At 35.5% G+C, this 27452-nt stretch overlaps 1 protein-coding gene across 1 annotated transcript in view; it reads right to left on the bottom strand.

Annotated features, from left to right (window-relative positions):
* Positions 1-3203: 3203 nt before the first annotated feature.
* evpla (envoplakin a) overlaps positions 3204-27452 on the bottom strand; it is a 25550-nt gene continuing 1301 nt past the window's right edge. The window contains exons 2-22 of the mRNA XM_056459783.1: positions 27052-27151; positions 26444-26598; positions 26213-26336; positions 23189-23320; positions 22793-22834; positions 22540-22701; positions 21159-21266; positions 20832-20927; positions 20643-20753; positions 16856-17002; positions 16616-16770; positions 16388-16485; positions 12825-12997; positions 11699-11877; positions 11476-11614; positions 10745-10938; positions 9704-9854; positions 9534-9617; positions 9301-9408; positions 9129-9221; positions 3204-9005 (exon numbers count right to left, since the gene is read on the bottom strand). Of these exons, the coding sequence (XP_056315758.1) occupies positions 5682-9005; positions 9129-9221; positions 9301-9408; positions 9534-9617; positions 9704-9854; positions 10745-10938; positions 11476-11614; positions 11699-11877; positions 12825-12997; positions 16388-16485; positions 16616-16770; positions 16856-17002; positions 20643-20753; positions 20832-20927; positions 21159-21266; positions 22540-22701; positions 22793-22834; positions 23189-23320; positions 26213-26336; positions 26444-26598; positions 27052-27151 (5875 nt within the window). The 3' untranslated portion in view covers positions 3204-5681. The remainder of the gene's footprint in view (positions 9006-9128; positions 9222-9300; positions 9409-9533; positions 9618-9703; positions 9855-10744; positions 10939-11475; positions 11615-11698; positions 11878-12824; positions 12998-16387; positions 16486-16615; positions 16771-16855; positions 17003-20642; positions 20754-20831; positions 20928-21158; positions 21267-22539; positions 22702-22792; positions 22835-23188; positions 23321-26212; positions 26337-26443; positions 26599-27051; positions 27152-27452) is intronic.

Genomic DNA, 27452 nt, shown 5'->3' with positions numbered 1-27452 from the left:
TTTGCTTGTGCAAATATGTCAGAATGAGTTGAGATTTTAAAAAATATTTCCCGCTAATATTTGAGCACATACTTTACCATCGCTGATTGCTCATTGTGTTCACATTTTCAACAGAATTGACTGTAAATGGTCTTGAAGGTTACCAGTTCACAGGGCCAGCCCAAGCCTTCAGGGGGCCCTAAGCAGAATTTTATTTGGGGCCCCCTTGGTGCAAACAATTTGACAAATTATCATCAATCCTTGATTATTCGCACACTTAAAATTTAAAACATGCATTATCAATTTTATTTGCTGTAGCTGTGTTGCTTACATCATAAAATATGTTTTTATGGTCCCAAGAAGTGCTTTGAAATGTGCATTTTTTATTCGATGTTTGACGTAATCTCAACTGAAACATGAAGAGAGGGGTATAGAGCAGCTCCTACCCTTTAAAAAACAGCCAATAGCGTTTTGTTTCCACACAGCTTTGCCAGTGAGAGTGGTTGAGCTCAAGAACAACAAATGAGCAACCAATGAGAAGTGTCTTGAAGGGGGCGGGGCATGTCAGACACTAGAGAAGATTTGATTGGTCAGAAGATTTGATGAGGTGACATGAAATTTTTTTTTGATTCATTTAGGCGTAAGTGACAAATCTTCTAAATGTGAGTATGGTCATTGTTTTGTACCACACTAGCGTATAGATATCCTTGAAGTCTAACATACTGCTACTAATATCTAAATAATGTTATTTTAATTTTACTGGACCTTTAAGACAATTCTAGATATTCTGCAGAAACAACTACCTATTGATCACACCTTTTATATGACTGCTTTACACAAAACTACATAATTAGGGGCAAAACATTAATCTCAGCTGTAATTAATGTCTACAGCAGCCAATAGCATTCTTCTTATTATTATTCAGTCAAGCTCCCACCAAACAGTCAAGAATAGTGGCAATAAAGATACAGATCTATTTTAAAATAGATTTAAATGTTACCACTGCAAAAAAATGCTTTTCTTACATATAGTTTTTTATATTTTCTAGTTCAACTATCTAAAGAAAATCCATTTAAATCAAGTTAAAATTAAATTAAATCAAGAAGCATTTTCTAGACATATTCGCATATCTATCATATTACTAAATATCTAGAAAAGAAATTCAGTTTTCAAAAATAAATCTGAATTAAGGGATTTTTTTTTTCTAAAGCAAACAAATTAATCTGCCAGTGAAATAAGTAAAATAATCTTATTTAAAACCAATACTCTTTTACTTACCCAAATTGGCAGATTATTTAGCTTTTTAATGAAAAGCCCACATCATTTTGACTGAAAATCTTTCTAGAAAATGTTCATTCTTTGAGAATTTTACACATTTGGATTAGAAACAAGACAAAAACAATAAAAAAGGAAATAATTTTTGCAGTGTATTTACCAACTGTCAATGATTCATAGTACATGGCTGTGTGATAAGAAATTTGATCACAAGACAACCAATATCAAAAATTTTGTAAATGAAGGGTAAAAAATGCATCAAAAAGTTATAAGATGCATTTCTTTCATTAAAAGCACGTGTTTATAGTATTGCAGCTGTGTAAAACAAGCACACAGCTGTCCAACAAGCTTAAAATGCAGAGATATGTTTGTGACTGAAAGGGCTCATCTCTAAATTAGTCAGAGCAGCAGCATCTCAATTTTTTTAAAATGTTTTAAGGTCACAGTTATTAGCCCCCTTAAGCTATTTTTTTTTTTTGATAGGCTACAGATACCATCCTTCCAGATACCATCATTATACAATAACTTGCCTAATTACCCTAACCTGCCTAGTTAACCCAATTAACCTGGTTAAGCCTTTAAATGTCACTTTAAGCTGTATAGAAGTGTCTTGAAAAATATCTAGTCAAATATTATTTACTGTCATCATGGCAAAGAGAAAATAAATCAGTTATTAGAAATGAGTTATTAAAACTATTATGATTAGAAATGTGTTGAAAAAATCTTCTCTCCGTTAATCAGAAATTGGGGGAAAAATAAACAGGGGGGCTAAAAATTCTGACTTCAAAAATAGCAATTTATTGCTTTCTAGTTTTCTGTAAACTAAAGACACTTATTACAACTTGGCCAACTTATTTGATGTATTTCATGCTTAGCCCTGGTTTATTTTTAATCATGCAAAATCTTGCATTCCCACTAGATTGATATATTTTCTTCAAGAACAGTAACTGATCGGAATGCTCAGAAAGGTGAGCACAGACTCCTCTGAGCACTTATAATGTCTCCAGCAGTGGGGAACATTAGTTATTTACTCATCAATTTAAAAAGAGCATTATTTTTAAGTTTTTTAATTTCTCTAATATTTTCAGCCAAAATAGCCTATCTACAAGACTTTGCAAAGGTCTGCAAGGGTAAAATAAATGCAAGGCCCTTCAAATTATGTGTTCTTGTACTATTGATATCTTTATATATTTTCGCGGAATGAAATAGTTTGAGCCCAGATTCCTGTATGAAGTTTCAGCATTGCAATGGCTCATTTGCCAGTGGTTAAAAACGTCGGTGCGTCTCTGATGTATTGTTGATCCGCCATTACGGGAAGCGCTGGTGACAGCCAGGTGTACTGCAGCCACAGCGGTAAATGGCTGCAGTCAGAGTAGATTAATTAATTCAGATCTTTTGTACATTTAGATAAATATCGATTCTTGGCGCCAGAGCATATTGATATTTTGTCCCACTCATAATCCCTAACCCACCTCTCTAACAAACTAAAACAAAAACGAAACTTAGTAATTTCATGCACTCTTGGGGGCCCCCTGGTGGCTACGGGGCCCTAAGCCGCTTAGTCCGCTTATGCCTTGGGCCGGCTCTGCCGGTTCACCATGTACATCAGTCAATCCATCAGTGGATCGCTCTTATGTCATCTTATAGAAAGACCAGCTGATTTATGTTTCTGAGTGGTGAACTGATTACTTTCTTGGCCAATCACAGTCATTTCCATTGAGCACGTGAACATAACGGCCAATCAGTTGTGTTTAAGAACATGCTCAAATGGGTGTTTTTAAATTGTCAGAACTAATTGTTACCAAACTCAATACGTTTGACAACCATAGTATGTACTGCTTACTAAAATGCATTACGCTTACTTTGAACTAATACGTTTGATGACACACATTTATCTGGTGTGTTGATTTCATTAAGTAGAAACAAAGTAGACTTAAGGACAAGACAAGTCATTTATTGTATTTTTAATTATTTTAAAGATTCTCAACAGCAGTTTCAGAAAGGACAAAAATCATAAAGACCATGTAAATAAACAGAATAAAATTTTTTATTTGGATAAATATGTTTTAACTTTGTGTTAAAAATTTCTGCCCAATTACACAATGTCAAATGAGTTAAATGTCTCAACACTATTTTTCAACACTTAAAAGACTACGTTCAATTGAATTACTACGGTCAAATTGGCAAATATTATAGCGCCTGAGATATAAAATAGATTGTTTATAGATCTTAATCTGATCTATGCTGCACATTTACAATATATTTCTGATTGAGTATGACTACTTACAACCTTTAAAGGTTTTTGTTGTGCACCTCTAAACATTTATTAAACATGTATTAACTTGTAATCAGTAATTTTAAAACAGTTTTTATCTGGTATACAATTACACTTGTTTTTTAGAATCATTTTGCCACAAATTTCAGAACCCTGATGTCAATTTTCAAAACTCTAGACACAAAATTCTAAACACTCACTACTTTTATCACAGACTTTCCAGTGTTCAAAACTTTGAATGTTGCTTTCCTTTCTTTAGACATTTGCAAATTCATTGGTTCACATAATCCTTCTATCATACAAATACTACAGGAACATAACTTTAGATCACCCACACACAAAATACACACCGTTTCAATAAACAACCATTAACGGTCATTTTTTAAAATATATGGTTTCATTTTAACATGAAAAAAAATCTATAGCGTTACATTATGGTTTACACATATGTATAAAAGGAATAGTACAGACAGTGGATTTACTGAATTAAAGTTTTATTCATTCAGTCATAATGTAGGTTTACTGAGAAAAAAAAAGCAGAATAGCAAAGTTAACAATAGTGTTTCTCTTTTAAATATAATGGTTGAAAAAATGGCAATTTTTGCAATATTTTGACATTTTATATATGTGAAATCCATATGAACTAGTATGTCATGTTTACTTTGCATATATTTCCATATATCTGATTTTTTTTTTTTTGGCATCTGTGTTTCCATCAGTCTGGTCTTGATTTGGTTACAGGTTCTCATCTACATCACAGTGGTTTTTTCATTAGTCACATTAGTAACAACTTTGAAAGAACCTTCTGTCAATGTGAATCCAGGCCTGACATTGGTCTGCTGTGATTGAGGGGTTTTTTTATACAATAATGTCAAGTATGAAAGCATTGTCTGCAAAAGTGGTACATAAAACATAGAAACCATATCTATATAAAATAAGGATGAAATCCATGTGATAATGTAGTCCAGATGGTCATCTTCTGTGGTAACTGATGTCATTTGATCTATCCTGAAATTTACATCATCTCAACTTGTAATATTGTACATCAGTTTCCCTGCTTCGAGAGTAATGCAAAAGTTATTTATCATTTTGAGTGCTTGTTATGGTGGCTAAGAGAGCTTAATGTGCTGCAATTTAAGAAAACACATGTAATTACAAAAAACACCAGCAAATTACGAAAATTTCATCCATTTGACCACACCTGCTGCAAATCCTCACAACGCAAACACATTAAAAAACGCACTGCATTTCCCACAACACAAACATAAAAAAAACATGCTGCATTTCCCACACAACACAAACATTAAAAAAGCGCGCTGCATTTCCCACACAACACAAACATAAATAAAACGCGCTGCATTTCCCACACAACACAAACATTAAAACACGCTGAATTTTCCACACAACACAAACATAAATAAAACACGCTGTATTTTCCACATAACACAAACATTAATAAAATGTTTGTGTTGTGTGTGACATGCAGTGCGTTTTATTCATGTTTGTGTTGTGTGTGAAATGCAGCGCCTTTTATTAATGTTTGTGTTGTGACCAATTGCTCCGCCTTTCTTCAGTTGTTTGTGTTGTGAGAATTTGCAGCACGTGTGCTGTCAAATTGATGAAGATCGTTTATTAATTTGCTGGTGTTTTTTTGTGATTGCATGTGCTTTCTTAAATTGCAGCGTGCTCAGCTCTCTCGGCCACCGTAGGTTGTATCAGTTGATAGTTACATTGTGTTTATTAAATAAATGCACAGTTGTTTCAAATGTAATGTTTGAGTTGCATATTGAAATGGGATCAATTTGATGTTTAATTGTATTATATTGAAAAGGTGATTATAGTGTATTTGATGTGTATTTCATCCAAGAATAAAAAAAAATTGTGCAATTTTAGCAATGGTTGTGAATTTTGTGTCTAGAGTTTTGAAAATTGAAACCAAGGTTCTGAAATTTGTGGCAAAACGAATGTAAAAAAACCTACCACACCCATGAAACGCAATTGGTGAGGGTCTTTTTTTTTGTTTTTGTTTTTTGTATGACAAGGAGAAATTGTTATGTTGATAGTACAGAAACAAGTTAATGGATTAAATGAATACATTATGTAAACCAATGTAGACTATGAGTGGCTATGTATGACTGAAATATAAGGAAGTTTAGACAGAATTTTTGGAGGAAGCATGAAACATTGGAAGACCTGAGAGTGGGTCTATCTTACAACGAGCCAAAGCTTGCTTGTAGTTGATCTTTTCCTTTGTGATTGGATCAGTCAGCTCTTTAGCATAATTGATCTCTTCCTGCAGCTCTCTCATCATTGTACTGTCAATCATCTTAGAGCTGACTGCATCCACAATGTTAACTCTTCCTGGTTTGTTGGGGTTGACCAACCCGCCTGTCAGAAATTGTGCCTCCATGTATCTCATCGCATTTTCTTTGGGCATCCAGCCTTTTTGTACAGCCTCTCCAACCGACAGACGTTCTTTGGTCATAGGATCCTCAACTCCGGTGAAGGCCTTTTGAGCATTTAGTAACCTCTGTAGCTGACTAGACTCAATCAGACCTCGATCAGCTGCTTTGTGTACCGAATATTTTATTCCATTGCTGATGTCCACGATACCTCCAGTTGCTGCTTGTGCTTCAAGAAGCTTTTGGGCAGTGTTGGTGTCAATCATCTTTCGACTCATGGCACTGCGCACACTTACACATGAATCTGTGTGTACATCATATACACCACATACAGGAAACTCTTCTTTAAGCTGTTGAGTCAATTGGCTGTTAACTGGAGTGTATGACAATGATTTTTTTTCACCAGCTACAAGAAGAGCAAACTCTGAAATAGGCATTTTGCCATCCTTATACTGTTGTAGTTGGTATTTAGTCACCTTGCCTTCTTTTAGTGCAGTTTTGATGGAGTACTGTTTACCACTCTTGCGATCTTGCAAAACCAATATCTCATCATCGGGTGCCATTGTGGTGATTTCCTCCCAGTCACACTCCAGTTCTTGTAACTGTAAGTATTTATTGCGATCGAGGAAGCCTTGCATATAGGCATCATATGGTGACATATCTTTTCCAGTGTTGGGGTCCAAGATGCTTATCTTTGTTGAAACGTTGACTTCTTTAGTGCGCATCTCAGAGAAATCCTCCTTCCTTAAACTGTTCTGCAGCTCCCTAATGATGTTATCTCGTTTGTGAATTTTGTCCTTTTCATCAAGGATCTCCCTTTCCAGCCTCTGACCATCTGATTCCATTTTAATGCTTCTTTGCCTATTCATTTGGTTTCTTTCACTCATCAGCCTAGAATGCTGGTGGAAGGAGATGGTGATGTTTTGTCTTTCAGATTCCAAAGATCTCAGTTCTCTCTGAAGGTTTTCTTTTTCTCTTTGCAGCTTGTCCCGATCATGAACTAGGTTGGTCTCCTCCAGCGACATTGTTGTTTTTTTGCTTGCTTGTTGCTGTAGTTTCTCATCTAGACGATGGCGTTCATCCTCAAGGTCTCGTCTAACATTTTTCTCCTGAAGGAACTGGTCTCTAAGGTGGGATCGTTCTGCTTCAAGTGCTTGATCTTTCTCTACACGAACAACCTCTTTATAGATGGTCTTCTCAACTGACTTCTCTCGCTGCAAGATTTCAATATCAAGTGCCAATTTCCTGATATCTCTTTCTAAACGCATAATGTCACTGCTTTCTTTATCCATATCTGTGCGAAGACCATTTGTCAGTTTATCAAGTTTTGGATCCCTTTCAACTTTCAGAACTTCCTCTATGACTATGTTCTCTTCAATAGGAGGTGGGGCAGTTTCTAGCTCATGAATTCTGGATTTAATTTGTCTCAGCTCAGTTTCCACCTGGATCTTTTTTTGCTTTTCATCACTGCTCCGGATTGCTATCTCCTTGTCTTCTATAAGTGCTCTCAGCTGCTGTACCTCTAGTTCTAGTTTTCTCCTGTTCTTCACTTCTTCATCTAGGTTCCTTCCTAACCTATCATGATCAAGGATCTGCCTTGGATCCTTTTGTAGACGCACTACCTCTTGTACTACAACTTTTTCCTCAGGTTTTTGTCTCTCAAGCTGAATATATTTATTCTGAAGATCAAACACCATTTCCTCTATTGTTCTGCGCCTCTGAGTTTCCTCGCGGACCTCTCTCCTGAGACGATCAACTTCTTTCTCTAGAAGTGGGTCGTCAACATACTTTGTTACCTCTTTAGTGACAATCTTGGTCTCTACCTTTGACTTTTCAGCTTTCCACTCATCCCTGTCTTTTCTTAAACGAATAAGATCATTTTGCAAATTGCTGTAGGTTTTTTGCAGGGAATATACTTGATCAGAAAGCCTCTGTATCTCTCTAACATTCTCAGGACTTCGTTCCTCTTTTACAACCTCCTGGACTACTTCCTTGTACTCAACCTTGGGTTTCTGTGCTTGAAGAGCTGCATGTTCTGTTTTGACAAAGCTAATTTGTCTCTCAAAGTCTGAGCCCTGCCTGCTGTTGTCTTGAAGCTCTCTTCTCAAGCGTTGCATTTCTGCTTCTGTTTCAGGGGCCACTCTGAAGTTTTCATTTATGATTTCTTTGACCTCCACTTTGGGCTTCATCTGTTGTATCTGGACATGACGTGATTGAAAGTTACTAAGCTCAAACATGAGACTTTTGTTCTCATTTCTCACTTCTTCTATTTTAGTTAGAAGCTCTTTGGACTCCATTATAAGTACAGGGTCCTGCTCCACTCTTTTTACCTCTTTTGTGACCACTTTTGGCTCCAATGTTGGGATGAGTCTCTCAAGAGAACTTATATTACTCCTGGTTTGAGAGATTTCACTCTTCAGTGACTTGCACCTTTCTCCTTCATCTGAGATATCCAACTCAAATGTTCTAACTGCTTTCAACATTTCTGGATCTTTTTCAAGTCTAACCACTTCCTTTTGCATCACCTTCTCTTTTATGTTTTGCTTCTTTTGCTCTAAAATTGTCATCTCTGTTTGCAGCTTAGCCTTCTCTTGTTCTTTAACTCTTAGTTCCCTACTCAATTTGCTTATGCTTTCATGAATGTTTGATGATTCCACATCTAGTTGAGGGTCTCTCTCTACCTCTGTCACTTCTCTTGTGACTAGCTTGGGCTTGGTGTTCTTAAGTTCGCTCTCTAGGCTAGTGATCTTTCTGTTCAGTACCTCAATCTCACTCTGTGTTTTGGTGCGTTTCAATGCTTCTTCATGAATCTTTTTTTGAAAGTCGTCCACGCTGGCCTGAAGTTTTGGGTCACGGTAATACTGCAGTATCTCTTTCTCCTCAACTCGCTCTATTCCTCTTCTGCTCTTCAGAGATAAATATCTGTTTTTGATGGTGCCCAGTGTATTCTCTGCATTAGTACGTTTGGCAATTTCCTCCTTTAATTCTTTCTGAAGAACTTCAGTGTCCTCAGAGGCTTTTTGTTGCAACTGCTGTTGTTGCTGTTGTTGTATAGTGTTGACTTGTTCCACATTCTGTTAAAATGGAATAAAGACCAGATGATTTTAAGTGACTTGATTTTTACTTTTTATAAAAAAAATTATATGGATAATATAAAAACTCATATCACTAGTAAACTGTTTTTTTCTTGTTTGCACCTCAGTCACAATGCCCTTTGCAAAGTTTATTTGTTTGAGTAACTGGTCACTCTCAGCAGCGGTCTCAGCATACTGGTTAGTAAGATCTTTCTCCTGTGGCATAACAAAAGGAACAATTATGTATGTGACCAATATTAAAGAGTTTTGTCAAATTTACATTTTAATATTTTACCTGTTTAGCAACAGAGCTTGCTAGGGTAGAGGTGTGAAGCCTTTTAGCATTTGTCACAGTTGTGTCATCAAGAATAGCTTTGTACTTATCACAATTCACCTCATATTCCTGCCCCAAAATAAGTCCAATAAAGTATACATCATCAATCGATTTCAGCAAAACAATAAAGAAATAACACTTCCCAGTTTATAAAACAGCTTTTCACAGATTTATGTTTTAAATGTTAGACTTACGTTGAGAACATTTTGGAGATCCTTGGAGAGATCAACTACTCTGTTCATGTCATCACCTTTCCTCTGTATGTCTTCTATTACCCTCTTTAATAATAAAAAAGGACTTTGTTATTAATGTTGTTACTTTGTTAATATATTAAATATTTTGTATGATAATCTAAAAATCTAACCTTTTGAGAGTTCTGCTTGGCTTGGATTTGAGACAAATCATCTTTGGGGCTAACCTTGTTGTCCGGTAAATTATCTAAGAGTAAGCTCAGTGATTGGCTCACATTTTGAAAGTCCTGATGTTTTGTGTTAGCTTCCTGCAAAAGCCTTTCTCTAAAGAAATACAAAAACATTTGTAAAAAAATAAATAATAATAAGCTTATACTTTCGTGAAGACCAGGAAAAGTACATTCTAGTAATACCACATTAAACTCTAACTTTAATTCTAAAAAGTTGGGACATTTTGTAAAATGCAATTGAAGAAAAAAAATAAACAAATTGGGACAGATTTAAAATAAAATTAGAAAGGTTATAAAATATCCAAATTAATTTTTAAACAGTGCACAATAATCATGGAATCTCAAATGGCACTGTGCTATAAAATATATAATAAAATCTTTTTTTTAAATAAAAGTCATTGCCACAGCCGTTGCAATAAGAAATGTTACTTGAATCTTTGCTATCAAGAGAATGTTATTTCTGTGGAGTGAAGTCACCAGCTTCTTTTATTTGCAAGCAAAGGGTATCGATACCCAGTCCTATTTAACAGTATGCTTAACTAGTAATTATGTAATAAAGGTATTATTTAATTAGTATCCTACATTCCCAAACAACTAAACACGCCTGTTTAGCAAATGTTTCTGGCAACCAGGCAATTCAAACCAGCAACCTTCTTCCTGTGCGGCAACCACGCTAACCACCGCCCTTACATTTAAACAATGGAAGTAAGAGGGACCATGATGATACTATATTAAATAAGTAAAACATCTAAAATAAATGGATAATTTTACAAAATGCTATTTATTTGGTCAGTGAAAATATTAGGAATCTTTTCTTTGTTTTGCAATTATATAAAGGTTAAAGAGAATAAACCAAACACATTCTTTATTTTAGTGCATTTTATAAAATGCCCAAACTATTGAAAAAATCAGGAGTAATAAAAACATTTATTAACATTTATAAAACTTTTCATTTTGTTTTCGAATACATTAACAGACACTCACCTTTCACTCAGCTGGTTGATCACATTGGAGTATCGGCTTTGAAGATTCTTCACTTCTGCTTCCTGTCTGCGTACATCAGGGCAGTATTCTTGGTAACCCTGCTGAAGTGAACTGCATAGCTTCTTAAGTGCCTCTAGTTCCTCACTTAGCTTTTGCATCTCATTTTGAGAACCAGCAATGTCTCTTTTTAAACCCTGAATGAATGACAAGGTATTTTGTTATGATTCAAAATATTATAGTGTTGTTCGTGTTCAATGGCATAACTTGAAATCAGTTTTTAAAACGAGATTTATTGGTTTGATGGCAATATACTAGTTTTATCCTAATTTTTTACCTTTAGAAAATCATCCAACTTTATGGACTGTTGGTGTCTTTTGCAAATGCTCTGTACTCGTACTTGTCACAAAATAAACTTAACACTTAAAACATATTTAATGTATTTCAAAACAATTTATGTGCTATTGATGTGCTATATGGTTATGTTAAGGCACAGGTTAGGGTCAACAATATACAAGACATTTACAAGTTAAAATGCAATACATTTAATTAAAAAGTTGAGTTATAGATTTAATTGCAATCAAGTTTTTTTCTAATGCAAGTGTAATGAAACCCATTTAGGCAGGTTGTGACTAGTTGTATCAAATATTACAGGTTAATACTGGGTATGTAATGCAGGTCAATGATTGAAAAATGAAGCAAAATTGTGATTTTATTGTACTAATGGACTTCACCTGAATCTCCTGTGTACGTGTCTGAATGGCACTAGGCTTGTCAGGAATGGCACCATCATCACTTAGCTGTTTCTCAAAGCCTGAGACAGTGTTGTCCATCTGCCTAAGCTGTCTCTCCAAAACCATAGAGGCATTTGCTCTAGTGTTAAAAAAGGCAGAGTTGCAACATCTAAAATATATATATTTTAATTACCTTTATAATCACTTTTGTAATTATGCATACTTCTTTTTGTAGAGACTATTCAGAGCAGCTAGACTCTCCTGTTTATTTTTGGCATCACTGAGGTTTTGGAGTAAAGTAGAGGAAGTTGGCCCATTTGAGTCTTTTGAAAGTAGAGGTTCCATTTCCATTTGGGCTGCAACCCTCTGTTTTTCCAGCTGCTGAAGTGCTGCAGTTGTTTTCTGTTTGGAGTACAACAATCTTAAATGAGCAGAGTATAACAGCATTGAAGTGTTCTTCATCCTCTAAAAGCCTTTCTTAGAAAAAAAAAATATAGCAGAGGTGTTTAAACATCTTCCTATAGGGCCATTGTCTTGCAGAGTTTAACTCTAACCACAATTAAACAAACCAAACCAACTAATCAAGGTCTTCTAATGTTTTAGAGCTGGTTGGAGATAACTCTTTATAGGGCATTTGCAGGCACATATTAATGCACAGGCCTACTGGACACTTTCTGAGGGCACTAGGTAGCCATGGCAAATTTAATATGTGTAATTTCATTCATTTATTTTCCTTTGCCGTAGTCTCTATTTCAGAGGTCGCCACAGCAGAATGAACTGCCAACTATTCAAGCATATGTTTTACACAGCGGACGCCCTTTCAGCTGCAACAAAGTACTGGGAAACACCCATACACATACTCATGAACTACGGCCAATTTAGTTTATTCAATTCACCTATACCGCATGTCTTTGAACTGTGAGGGAAACCGGAGCACTCGGAGGAAACCCATGCGAACACGGGGAGTACAAGCAAACACCACACCAAAATGCCAACTGGCCCAGCGGAATTCGAACCAGTGACCTTGCTGTGAGCCACTATTGCTAACCACTGAGCCACCATGCCGTCCCTGTGTGTAATTTGTCATATAAATTATTATATTTAATAGAAGCAGAAGTAGTAGTAGTAAATTGATATTCAATAGGCTAGAAATGATGTGATCAATTTGCGCAATTGCAAAATCTTTACTGTAGTAAATAAATCAAATAATTGTGATACACCACTAAATAATTATTTAATTACTGTTACTAATTACTTGAAGGGACATCTAGGTGACTGGAAATCATTGTGTAATATAAGTAATCATATGTAGAAAATTTTTTATTTCTAGATGTCTATGTATTTCTCACCTCTTGCTCCTGCAGACGTTTAGCAAGGTCTGTGGCAGGGTCAGTGCGGTTTAGTGGGCTTCTTAAACAGTTCAGAGTGTCCATCTCAACTTTACCTAGATCTTTATCCATTTGGTTTAGACGGTTAGCCAGCACTGCAGCTTTAGGATTTTCCTCAGCTCTGGGAGCAGGAACTACAAAAAAGAAGTAAAAAAAAAAAGGTTCAAAGGTTAGTTAATCAAAACAAAATTAAACTGTTATTAACTAAACACCCTCATGTCATTCCAAATTTTATGTTTATTTTTAAATATTACAAAGCTATGAGAAATCTTTTGTGCTTACATAAAAAATGACAAAAATAAAACTGATTTTTCTTCGCAGGGTCAGTTCATGAGCACTATGCCCTGTGCCTGGATGCCCTCATGTGATTTTGCTTGACACAAAGCACAGCGCTTCCGATACATCAGCAGTGTAACACGCATAGATACATGCTTTTGTGGATGTGTGCCCTATTGACCTTATTCTTCAATGCGGAAGTGTGCGCGTTTTTGCGATTGTTTTAGAACTTCCGATTCAGTTGCCTATGGGAAAAATGACTAGGAATAATAAACGGCAAAAAACGGTCAAACTACTTACTCTACAAACAAGTGTTTGCATTACAATACAGACAAAGTAGAATAATATAATAAGAAAATATCAGTTTTCAACACCAAGCAGCCAAACGAGCTGTTTTTAACGTCTAAAAATTAATGGAAGTGAATGAGACCGGAAGTTTCGATCCAAAATGATTCAAATGGCTGCGCCCACTCGTACGCGGAGAATAAGGTGAATACTGATACTGAAGAAAAGAAACTGCTAAATAAATTTGCAATTTTTGCTTTATGTGTGCTCAAATGTATTCTCGTAGCTTCATAATTATACCACCAGACCACTGAAGCTATAAGGTCTGTTTTGAAGATTTTTTGTACCTTTCTGGACTTTGAACAAGTTGTCAGTGGAGGATCAGGGAGCTATTTAATATAAAATATCTTAACTTGTTTTCTGCAAATGAATGAAGATCTCTGAGGTCCGGATTGCATGAGGGTGATTCATTAATAACTTCATTCATTCATTTTCTTTTTGGCTTAGTCCGATTATTAATCTGGGGTCGCCACAGCGGAATGAAGCGCCAACTTATCCAGTATATGTTTTACGCAGCGGATGTCCTTCCAGCCACAACCCATTACTGGGAAACATTCATACACACTCATTCACACACACACACACACACACACTCATACATTACGGTCAATTTAAGCATACCCAATTCACCTGTACCAGATGTCTTTGGACTTGTGGGGAAAACCGGAGCACGCGGAGGAAACCCACGCGAACACAGGGAGAACATGCAAACTCCACACAGAAATGCAAACTGACCCAGCAGAGGCATCAAACCAGTGACCTTCTTGCTGTGAGGCAAACGTGCTACCCACTGCACCATGGTGCCTAATTATTAACTTCATTATAATTTTTAAGTGAACTGACCTCTATGATCACTACATATATGTCAAATATTTGCTAAATGAATTTCATCCTAATTAATACGCAGAAAATGATTCACACAAACACACGAATCCCTACAAAGTGTTTTGAACAGGCCTTTGGTCAGACTAACACACAAAAGTAGAGGAGCAATATGGTTTTGATGCTGAATGGCAAAATAATGTAACCTTCACATGCTTTATAGTGTAGTGCATGAAAAAGTAATTTGGAAAAAATTCACTCAATATCAACTGTAAAAAAAAAAAAAAATAGACTTTGTAATATAGTTAAATTTGTATACACAAAGTAAATTTACACAAAGTGAATGCACTGAACGGTTCACCTGCTCAAACACCAAAGAAAATGGCAGATCACTGTTGTTATGTATTGACATACACTGGGCTCTATCATTCACTCAGCGCTATTTTCAAACCGACGCAGGTGTCACTTTCACATTTTGCACCACGTTGTTTAAATAGCAAATGTATTTGCACCACTTTGTGCACTCATGGGCATGCTGATCTAAAAAGGAGGTGTGTTTAGGTCTGTTGTTGGTGTTGCTATTTTGAGACAACGGAAATAGGTTAAGCCATTGACTAACATAAAGCTGATCTAAAGTCAATGGCTCAGAGTTTTTATCATTTAAAGAGCATATTAGTTATTTGCCTATGTGGGTCCAAAACACGCATAGACATTGCTCATACTCATATGTTTACATATGAAAAAAATGAAAGGATAAAAATGTTAAAAATATATAATATTTTCTACATAAATATAAAAAGAGCTACCTGCTCCATGCCTTCTTTACTGATGGGCGGCTTTGGAATCCGGCTCAGTTGTATAGAGTTTATTCATGACAATTTGCATTTGTTTAATGTTATTATTAGTGGTAGTATTTATTATATGCACATAGCAAATTAAATTACAAAACCTAATAGGCTATGTCATGGATGTCTTCAGTAAAATGTATCCACCACCATCTCCTTAATCCACAGTCGAAAATAAGAGGCAAAATAAAAGAAGATTCAACTTTCAAGTTTTCTAGCTAGTGAGGCATTTAGATTTTCCAATCACAAAGTCCGCTATGGGCATAGTTCTTAGTTCAGTCTTAAAGTGAACAAAATGTAAGACTCTGAATGGTTTAATGCAAGTTTTGTTAAGTGAATAAGGACAACCATTTTAGACCATGAACTAGGTATTGCATTCCTGGATCAAAGCAAATGCAAGCACAGGTTGCCAGATTGATGACCAAAAGGAACGAGTCTGACAATCGAGCTTATATAGGTTGATTTAAATCGTGTTCTAAATAAAAACAACGGCACGCAATAGAAGGAATATTTTCCATATTAAAAAGAGTTTTTGTTCTAACTAACACCTCTAATTTATATTTTAGAATTGGCTTCTATTTCTTGCAGCTGAACAACAGAAAACTGACAATGATCACATCAGGTACACATCATGTGCTTTTCAGTGTTAAATACTAACAATGTGAGTTTGAATGCCATTTTACATGACATTTATTGCTATACTACTGAAAGCAGCAGCAGACGGTTAACCTTAGATCTTGAACATAAAATGAACCATTTGAAATTGCACTTTAGAACTGTGACTCAAAACCAACACATGTAAATTGAAAAATGTTAAAGAGGTTTAATATGTATTAATAAGATCATAAACCTTACAGTGAGTGAGTGCTTATTCTGTGCTTCTGAATGGCTGTACTTAAATTTCGGTCTTGTTTCATCTGATGCAAACAGCTGTTGTTAGGACACGGGGTTACAATTTAACCAGCTTGCCTAATGTTTACATTTGTAATTTTTATATTATTTGATAATTAATAACCACCTCATGTGGAACTCTGAATCTGCATCTCATTTCGCAGTCTGCTACTGTCCACTGGAGGTCACATTTCGGTCACAAGTGCATGCTTTAAGAGCCTTTCTGAATGAATGAATAAATGAATGAATGAAATACGCTGTTTTCCATCAAGGCAACTCGGGGTGCTAAAATATTATTGGCTAAATTGGCAGTGGGCAGGTTAAAATTTAAAATCTTTAAATTACCTGGAGCCTGTGATAAAGTGGCTTTGGATTGTTGATTGTTCTGCAAAGTTCTCAGTGCAGCCCGTCTTTTCTTTAAATCTTCTAACTCCTTCCCAAGCCTGCTCATACAAACAGAAATTCATCAGTTTTTCTTGGTATGTTAAGTCGTTACTTGTTTGTTTTTGACATTAGCAAGACTCAAATTTACAATGTTTTGGAGTGTGATAAGCATTTTTTTTTTATTCTTACAGGTCAACTCGATTAATAGCCTCATGATCAGGTGGAGGAATCATAAAGCAAACTCCAGGAAATTTTTGGCTAGTCCCATCACTGGACTGAACTTCCCAGTTGTCATTGTCTGTGTTGGACTTTAGATTGAACAGCTCTCCTCTGTTTAATGTGGCCTGAAAATAATTAATTTACAAAACAATATTTTAATTAATAGTAATAAACAGATTAATAGAAAATTAACTATTCTAACCTTCTAACCTTAGGAGTTTTCCAGTCACATAGAGACTCAACCGTAGTAGTTTTGCTTGGAGGAGTGCGGCGAAGTTTTAATGGAATGATTGTAGTGCTTCGCTTTCTCATGTCAGCCAATAGCTGCTCGTTGCGCTGTAAAGGTCTTTCTTCACCCTGCAGAATATAAGATATTGATGGATAAAGAGCTGTATTAATTGTATATATACTGTAAAGCCTAAACAGGATGTCTACAGAGTTTAACAAGTGAAAGACATTTTAAAACCTTTTATTAGCAACTTATATTAACTCCAAGACCACCAAACCTGCCATGAGAATACTTGTGCATGTATGCAATTTGCATGTAATTTTTTCTTAGTGAGGAAATTCATTGTATTCTGAAAATATAAACAAACTTTGATTTTGATACCTGCAACACACTCCAATACAATTGGTACAAGTCAGAGGCAAATTAAAAGGCAAAAAGTCATATAACATATACAAATGTACAAGTTTTAAAGCAGTCCACAATAAGCAGGTGAACTGATGATAGATGTTAGCTTCATGATTGGGTATAAAATAAGCATCTCAGTCTTGGCAAGCAAAGCAAGATCATGGCTCTTTATGTTGTGCTAAGAGTCATGTGAGAATTGTTAAAAAAAGAAAATCACATTTATTGATGAAAAATGACAACCAATTTATATCTTTCACCAACTACCATATTTAATAGCGCGAAAGCATTGAGGAAATCCAAAGAAATCTCATTCTGTGTTGAGCAAGGCAGAAACCCTCCGCTGAATGTGCTCCAGCTTTGAGCATCAAATTGCACTGCATGACAGTCATGTGCTGTTATATAAAGCTACGTGATCTCAGCAGAACTTCAGAAATAACACTGCAACTGAACAGTCAGCTGCTGCATCAAGAAGTGCCTTTTGACTTGGTGATTGTGAAAACTGTATAACAGTTATGTATGTGCAGTACATTGTAAATAAACAATTCAGCATTTTAGTCTTGCAACATGATTTTCATTCACTCATTCATTCATTCATTTTCCTTCGGCTAAGTCCCTTTATTCATCGGGGGTTGCCAGAGTGCGACGCAGTGGTGCAGTAGGTAGTGCTGTCGCCTCACAGCAAGAAGGTCGCTGGTTCGAGCCTTGGCTGGGTCAGTTGGTGTTTCTGAGTGGAGTTTGCGTCTTCTCCCTGCATTCGCGTGGGTTTCCTCCACAGTCCAAAGACATGTGGTACAGGTGAATTGGGTAAGCTAAAAATGTCCGTTGTGAATGAGTGTGTATGGATGTTTATTTAATTCACCTGTACTTCATGTCTTTGGACTCTGGGGGAAACTGGAGCACCCAGAGGAAACCCACGCCAACACAGGGAGAACATGCAAACTCCACACAGAAATGCCAGCTGACCCAGCCTAAGATGTTGTATGTATCCAAGTTAACTGTATATTATCTGACGCCATAGCAATGACAGAAAAGTTGAAAATGAATTCAACACGAATAGTGTCTCTTTTACAAAGTAGAGAGAAATTATTAGCCCAAGAAAGTTATTTATTTATTTATTTATTTATTAATATTTTTTTTTACAAAAGTACATTTTATACCTGATTTGAAATTGTGCAGTGGTTTTCTTTTTTTAAGGTGTAAGAGTTTAATGTTGGTAGGAAAAGAACAAGCATCTGGTAAAGCAATGCTCACATGTTGTGTTAAAGCATTCAATAAGAAATGCCTTGATAATAAAGTAGACAAACCTTGGAGTAATGTCTTAAATTTAAGTGAAAGTTCAAGACCTGAATGGAGAGCACTTTATAAGTCACCTTTAAGTAAAAAAGCAGAATATTTCCATGTAATTATAGCTGTCAATGTTTTGTTTCAATAATGAATCAAGACGTTAATCATAAATGTCCTTTTTGTCTGCAAAGAAAAACGGCATTCCATGCCTTCATGTATTGTAGTACAGCCAACCTCGGTCCTCTAGGACCACCAGTTCTGCACATTTTCCATGTCTCCTTAACCAAACACACCTGATTCAGATCATCAGCTCATTAGAAGACACTGCAATGGGTGTGACCGAAAAAGGAGACATCCAAAACCAGAATCTTGGTTGAGAAACACTGTTGTAGTAGATTAAGGCCCTTTTCTACAAGATCTGTTTAAATGGTTTGAGGAAATGTTGAAGGAGAGATTTATTTGTGGTTTTAAGCATTCTCAAAAATGTTCAAATGAATGTCAGTTGCTTAACTTTTATTGGGTGAAGCAAGATAGCAATTTATATTAGTAGGAAAAGAAAAATTGAGGAGAATTCTGATACTGATGTAAAATGGTCTTTGATCAGTTATTATAATCTGTTCAGTGATTCATTAGAGTGAGCAGGGCTACCGCTGCCACTTTCAAAATGACTAACTATTTTTATATAGAGGTATTGAATGCAGCAGGACTTTGGGTGCACAAACTTTGCTTTTTGTCAATAAAAGAACAGAGCACACCAGTTATGTTTCCACGGACAGTAGATTGCTTCTGCTAGAGAATAGCAGATCTGTGCACAAAATAGAGGGAGCACGTTTTCTTTTAACTTAAGTGAGAATCATTAAAATGGAATAAAACTCATATTACTAATCCTATGAGAGGAACTTGAAAAATGAGAACAGGACATGCAATGATCCAGTGGAGCCAGTAAGGGTGTTTTGGTCCATCTTCTACTACACTTAAATGCAACCCCAGGATTTTTAAACTAAAACAGGGTCTTCAGTGTTTTCATTTACATTTACATTTACATTTACATTTACATTTACATTTACATTTAGTCATTTAGCAGACGCTTTTATCCAAAGCGACTTACAAATGAGGACAAGGAAGCAATTTACACAACTATAAGAGCAGCAGTGAGCAAGTGCTATAGACAAGTTTCAGGTGTGTAAAGTCTAAGAAGCAAAGCATTAGTAAAAAGTTTTTTTTTTTTTTTTTTCTTGAGAGAGAGAGAGAGAGAGAGAGAGAGAGAGAGAGGGCACAGTTAGTGGTATAGCCAGAGAGGCAGTTGCAGATTAGGAAGGAAAGTGGAGACTAAACAGTTGCGTTTTTAGTCGTTTCTTGAAGACAGCAACTGACTCTGCTGTTCTGATGTAGTTAGGGAGTTCATTCCACCAACTGGGCAGATTGAATGTGAGAGTTCGGGAAAGTGACCCTGTGTGATTCCCTCTTTGGGATGGAACAACGAGGTGACGTTCATTCACAGAACGCAAGTTTCTGGAGGGCACATATATCTGCAGAAGTGAGAGCAGATACGAAGGAGCACAGCTAGAGGTCACTTTGTAAGCAAACATCAGAGCTTTGAATTTGATGCGGGCAGCAACTGGCAGCCAGTGCAAACGGGTGAGTAGCGGGCAAACGGGTGAGTAGCGGTAAACACTTTCAAAACACTTGGTTACCATAGCACCCTACTGTGTTCACTAGTTTCTTGTTTAGCTTATAATCCTGTTTTAGCTCACACATTCACCCACAACCACCAACCTCTCATAGGTGTGCAATGTATAATTCATATATATAATTAATCTTTATTTCTATAGTGCTTTATCAATGTAGATTGTGTCAAACCAGCTTAACATCGATGAAGTTCTGGTAAATTGAAACTGCTTCAGTCCAGTTTAGTTTATTTCAGTTCAGTGTAATGTAAATGTCACTACTGGATTTCCAAACACTGAAAAGCAATCCAATGATGTGCATGCATATAGTTATTATAATTATACCATTGCAAATCAATAATTATATTATATATATTATATATGTAGTAAAATCTTTAAAAAGTGACTTTACCTGAAGCTGCATCTGAATTTCCGTGCTGGTTTTGCCATTGACTGTTTTGGCATCAACAGTGGAGCCAAGCTTGGACAAAGACTCAGACAAGGTGTCTGCATCCAGTTGGTACTGTAGAGAAGAATGTAAATAGGTTTTACTAATAAACAATTTTTCTACTATAATTTTTTTTAGCAAAAAAAGATCTACCTTTTTGTATTCCTCTATATTGTCCAGATGTGTTTCCTGACAGATGCAAAGATTCAGAAACTTCTGCCATTCATTTCTTACTGTGTCTCTCTGGGCCTAGACACACCCAAAGCACATCAAATCTTAGCTTTGCTTATGTTGTGTCAAACTGTATTTATTATTGAAAACATCATTTGACCTAGTCAGGTCCAATTTTCCACACCACTCATTGTCAAGAATGTTAAATAATTATCAGTATGTCCTTGTATTATTAGAAAATTTATAAAGTGAATTCAAGGACTCAATTATTACAATAATCAAGCTGAGATCTTATAAGTATTTTCTTACCTGCACAGTGCTGGCAGCAGGATGTTTCAACTCAATCAATCTGTCACCATCATCCTGCAATTTGTTGACCTCAGTTTCATGGGCCAGCAGACTGTTATTCTTGAAGCTCTGCAGCAGATAAAAGCTCACAGGTCATGTTTTATAATGTTGTGCCATATGCAACAACAACAACAACAACAACAACAACAACAAAAAAACAGGAGAGCAAACCACCATAAATTCTCATTGCTGTAAAGCATTTTTTTTTCTTGAAAAACTTTTATTGTTTCTCAAAGTTTTTGAAGCCTTTTTGCAAGCACAAACCAGCTTCGCAGACTGCCCAATAAACTATATTAGGACTGTTCTTACTAGAGCTGTTTGTTTAATGTGTTAATTAGATTAATTATGCAAAACAGCTCTCATAGTTTGCTGTGATTTTTTTAACTTGATATATAACAACGCAACAGTTAATGTATATACAAATCAAACAGAGAATATGGTCTGTACAAACCATACAGAGAGTACTTTTTCTTTAATAAGGAAATTTACAGCTAGACACTAAAAAATGACATTTACAATTGCAGTTATTGTTTGAAGGTGCCATGTAGTGCACTGATTCAATAAGTTAAACTGTTCTCTGATATCTACATAGTAGACAGAAATGGTTTCCAAAAATGGTTTTGTATGCTCATTTTGTGATGTCCTTAAAGCTCATTGCACACTGGATGCAATGTTCCATGCCACATCTTTTCAAATTTTAAAGATTTTTTTCTACACATACCCTTTAGTGTCTGTCTGTTGCACTTAGCAATGTATAGAAAACACTGTTATAGCGTGGCTATAACAGAGCAGAGCTGCCTCTCCTGTTTTTAAAATAAATGCATATTCATTTCAATATAAGCATAAATATGCTTAAAATAAGGGAGGAAATTAACATTCTTGAAATCTCAATAGGAGACACTGTGGCCAATCAAACACAGCCTGTGGCATGCATATTATTTTTTTCAGTGTGCAACATAACATTTCTGTTTTTCCTTCCAATTGGCCTGTTTTTCTCCAGGATTTTATTCACAGTTTCACACTAGATGTACAGGTGTATGACTAGGTGTATCTAGATTAATGTGGAAAGATATTTTTTGTTTCTCATAAACCCTCAATTATACCACAAAGGCATGTTGACCTTTTTAGTAGCATATGTATGTATTTGTTTATTTAACAGAAATATTTTGCAATTAACCTCTAACATGTAATTTATTCAGTATTTTTGTAAAATTACGCACTGTTATCCATGTTGATTTATTTGAATGGTTTGCTTAGTGTCCCAGGCATAATGCATGACATAATTAATTGTTTTAAAATATTTTCTTTTCATTCCATGTAATCATTTCAAAACCTAGCTTACCTCATACTGTCTGCGAACATCAGCATGGTCGACCAGCTGATCACTCCAGTCCTGTTTAAGAATCTTGTTCTGCTCTTCCTTCATGTATGCCACCTCCTTGTCACAGTCTTGCATGTAGTCATACAGACTGTTGAGATAATGACGTCGCCATTTTGAGTTATCCTGTAAAACAATTAACATGATATTTTTTCCATTCTCTCTCTGGCACCAGCAGTATTTTTTTAAATCTGTCATAATGTGAATAAATTCCTACCAGTAGGTTGGCATATTGTTTCTTAATGGCAGCATATTCCTCCTGGAGCAACAAGAAATATTTCAATTTTGTGATTGATTAACTGGTCAATAGTCTGTGCTTTAAACCCATTATCAACTTTAAAACAGAAATAAGATATTTAAAATGACACCTGAAAGATTTTACAAAAAAGTGTTTTGTGTGAATAAGACTAAAGTAAATCTGTTCATCATATAAAAAAATGTGTCCTCCTTGTGAATTTTCCAGGGAGAGACAAAGGCAGTTTTCATTAAAATATCTTAAATTTGTTTCAAAAATGAAGTGTAATATGGTATTGCAACTATTATTAGGGTTGCTGTTGTTGTTTCACCTTCCAAAGCAATATTTAATAATGTAAAGAATAAATGTTCAAATCACCTGAGAACTGGTTGATCCAGGGTTTAGCTGATTGTTGTAAGACTCAATCTCTTTATGAAGGATATTATGAGCTGCGATCTGCTTTTTCAGGTCAGCCAGTGTTGGGCCATACTCCTCTTTGCTTGCATCTTTCTGTAATATTCAAAATTAGAGAAACTAAATAATCAATATATTTTGGCTATAGGGGATTACACAGTGTCTGTACATTTACATGGTCAACTGCAATAGAATTGTTTACCTTAATCTAAATAAGGCACTAATATGAATGATATGGGTGGCCTTTATAATGTTTCCTTCATGCCGCTGTTTTACATGTTATACTACATAGATCGAATAATGTCATTACGTCACCATGCTATCCAATGTTTCATGTAATTTGCAATGTATCATTTTTAATTTTGCAGTTCGGCAGTTTCACTTTTATTCAGCAACATTTCATTCATGCCCCCGAGAAAACTCTGAGGTATTGAATGCAAGTATGAAGTAAGAACTGGTGGGAGAGTGTTGTTTTACTGGAATATGATACCGCACATTGCAAATTGGAAGAAAAGTTCCTGCATTTTCCAGACAGAATAAAAGTGTAAAGATCATTGATTTTTAAAGAAAACAGACCTTAAACATGGAGATTTTGTTATGGCATGCAGTTTATTGGAAGCAATTGAACTGGGTTACTGAAAATATTTAAATCCTTCTTCATATACTGTATAGAGAACGGGAATCCATTGATACAGTGCAATGCATTCTGGGTATTTAGGACAAGGGAGCCTGATTCCCCATTGATCTATATTGATTTATTGTATCACATAAACACTCATCATCAGCAACTATAAGCAGTTGTACTACAAATAATGAAGAAAATAATATCTGGAACTGTTTTCTTGCAACAGCTCATTGATACCCTGTCAGTTATGGATAAACGTGTTCATTTATTTCATCCGCCCCCTCTGCATCCATGCTTGGCTTCTCAAGTTACACTTCATCGCTGGACACAGAATATTATGGAATATAAATATATATATATACAGTTGAAAACAGAATTATTAGCCCCCCATTGATTTTTTTTCTTCTTTTTTAAATATTTCCCAAATGATGTATAACAGTGCAAGGAAGTTTTCACAGTATGTCTGGTAATATTTTTTTTTTTCTGGAGAAAGTCTATTTTGTTGTATTTCGGCTAGAATAAAAGCAGCCCATACACACTTCCCAGACACACAAAGAGCCTTTATAAAGATTTATAAAGATATCTACATGTTTGACCATTTTATTTTGAGTGTTTGTGAGATGTTTTTTAAAAGATATTACTATAAATCTGTCGCTTTTTTCTGTTATGAGCTGCATTGGTTTACAATGTGCATTCCTGTGTTTGTCCACAAACATGGCCGACCGCAACTCTCCATTACGTAGATTCCCGAACTCTATAGGAATACTCAATAGCCCCTTTCACACTGTGATACCATTAAATATCTGGAAAATTACTGGAATGACTTTACTGGTAAGTTCAAAAAAGTGCTGTTCACAGAGGCAAGGACGTTCCGAATTTTTTTCGGAAATGACTGTTCACACATCTATTCTAAAATACCGGTAAATTCTGACATCATTAAACAGAAATGAGTTCAAAACGACTGCGCTTGTATTTGTAAACGTAATAGGGATCCGTAATAGCGATGGTTTCACTTTTATTTAAAGCTTTAGCATTCATGCAGCTTATCCCAGAGACATCCAAAGGCAGAAGCACTAACCGCAGCTAAATGTTTACACATTTGACTACATTACAAATTCATAGAAACGTAGAGTAAATGTTATCTGACTAACAGCTAAATTTGTCTGGAAAAGTATCCAAAGGCTTTCATTTTCATAAACAGCGTGTATGTGTATGTGTCTGAATGTTATGATTGGCTACAGTAGACGTCTCATGTCATTGCGTTCTAAGCGTGAAAGCACTCTTTCCGCCAGTCTTCCTTCTGTGTTCACACAGCGCAACATTCCGGCAAATTACCGGTAATGTTACAATTTCTCTTGATGGAAAATTGCCGGAACAAATTTACTGGAAAGGTCTGTATGTGTGAATGGGGTTCATATATTAATTTGATTTTTGTTTAATGGAAACTTTTCACAAGATGGTTATGATGCATTTAACAGTCAACAGCATCTTAAAACCTTGAAAGTTTTTATTATGACCTTTTTTTAAACACTTTATTAATCTGGGGTTGCTACAACAGAATGAACCGCCACTTTATCCAGCACATGTTTTACACAGCGGATGCCCTTCCAGCTGCAACCCATCACTATTATACTGTATAATCTCTACATCAAATTACAAAAAAATAATTACCACTTATATGAGGTGTCTGTAATAAATCATGTATGGGGCAAGACAGTTCTCTCTTCTGGCTGCCATTATCAGTCTCACACTATTTTTTTTCCATTTATTTTTTAGAAAATAGGATTGTAAAACAAAATTTGTTATACTCTCCCACTCACTGCGTTTTAAGTTTACCCATGTAATGTATTTGACTATGACGACTTCCGCTACTGAGAAACCTGAAAATGTGAAAAGGGTCCAATGTGTATTACAAACGAGATATGGGTTGCTTTTCAATTCCTATTTGTGCATCCTCATTTCCTCATCATCTATTGGTGTCCATGTAAAAGGGGGGAATAATAGTTCATTAGATTTGTTAAACTTGAGAGGTTTTCTCATACAGCAAGCAGACTCACAATCTTGCACAGATGATATTGGATCCTTTATTATTTCTAACCAATTCATCTCTGATTGGTACAGTGATTTTTCTGTGTAGTTTCTTGCATTTTGAGCTAATCTTTTATTATTTAAGCTAATGATGAACAAAATGAAGCACATAGCATGTGTATTCTACTGGAAATGCAATGTGCTAACTTAATTGTATAGATTTGTATAGGGGATGAAATTTAGATTTACCATGTCTTACCATAATGTGTTAATGTGAAAGGTTTTTGTGATAATGAATACAAAAGTAAATCAATATGTTGCATGTGTATTCAGACCTGTTTTTGGTTTAGTACCAGAGCCCAGTTAATTCTTGGCTGAAGTTCCACCTCGTTCAATGGCTCATACAGCTCTCGGTAAAGGGAACAGTCTTTCAGCCAACGCTCATGAAGGCGACTGACACTAATTAGTGAAAATCAAAACAAGTACATTTTGTCAAAATGAATGAGACAGACAACAAACTGAGTCATAAACATCACTGTGTACAGGATGTCTTTGGTGTCACTCACTCATTCTCTATTTCTCCTGCCTGAGGGTGTTGCAGTTTCTTGGCTTTGTCCATATCCAAAAACAGATCTTTCAGGAGTCCTTCTGCCCGGCCTAAGAGATCTGCCGTTTCCTTCTGATGCTGTAATATCTTATTATTTTTCTCATTGTCAGCATCCTGAGCGAAGAGAAGGGGATGTAGGCATTTCTGTGTTTTACATTAAAAACTAATAGCACAATATTATAACTTTACTATAAGGTTCCATTTGTTAATGTTTTTATGTATTTATTAACATGAGCTGAGAATGAATAATACTTGTACATCATATACTAATAATCATTGTACAATTAAATGCATTATTAAAATCTGAAGTTGTGCTTATTAACATCATTAAATTTACTGGGATTTAACAAGAACTAACAATCAAGAATTAACGATTAAGAATTAAGAAAGGCAAATAAATACTGTAAAAACTATTCATTGTTTATAAAATATCATGTTAGTAAATAATTCACTTACATTAACTGATGGAAACCAATTGTAAAGTTAGATCAATTTATTATTGTTATTACTACTAGTAGTAGTACTAGTAGTATATCATGCTTATTAAAAAAATGAAGTGCTTCTTACAATGAGCAGCAGCTCCTCTGCGCGCAGTACATCTTTCTCAACAGTGTCTGCATTTTTCTGCATACGTGCAATCAGCAAGGCCAGACTGCTCACCTGTGTTCTGTCAAATTTAAAAGTTAAACTTCGTTATGATGTTTGGATGGTCAGTGCATTAAAGACTTTTAAATATAAAAATGAAGGAAATTGTTGCACAGACTTGAGGTATAATCCCCACAGCTACGAGTAAGAATTCTTGGACATTCCTGTTAGTTTTTCTCAATTTTTTTTCAACATAGAAAATTTTGTCATGTGACACAAATGCATGTGTTGTTGTATAAAACATTATTGATAATAGTGTATAAAGACAAAATAGTTCAAAGAGCAGAGCTTGTAACAAAGAGAAGACAAATCTGATTTGTCTC

The sequence above is a fragment of the Danio aesculapii genome, chromosome 6 (assembly GCF_903798145.1).
Source record: "Danio aesculapii chromosome 6, fDanAes4.1, whole genome shotgun sequence".
Classification (NCBI taxonomy): Eukaryota; Metazoa; Chordata; class Actinopteri; order Cypriniformes; family Danionidae; genus Danio; species Danio aesculapii.
This window is presented reverse-complemented; position numbering and strand designations above follow the sequence as displayed.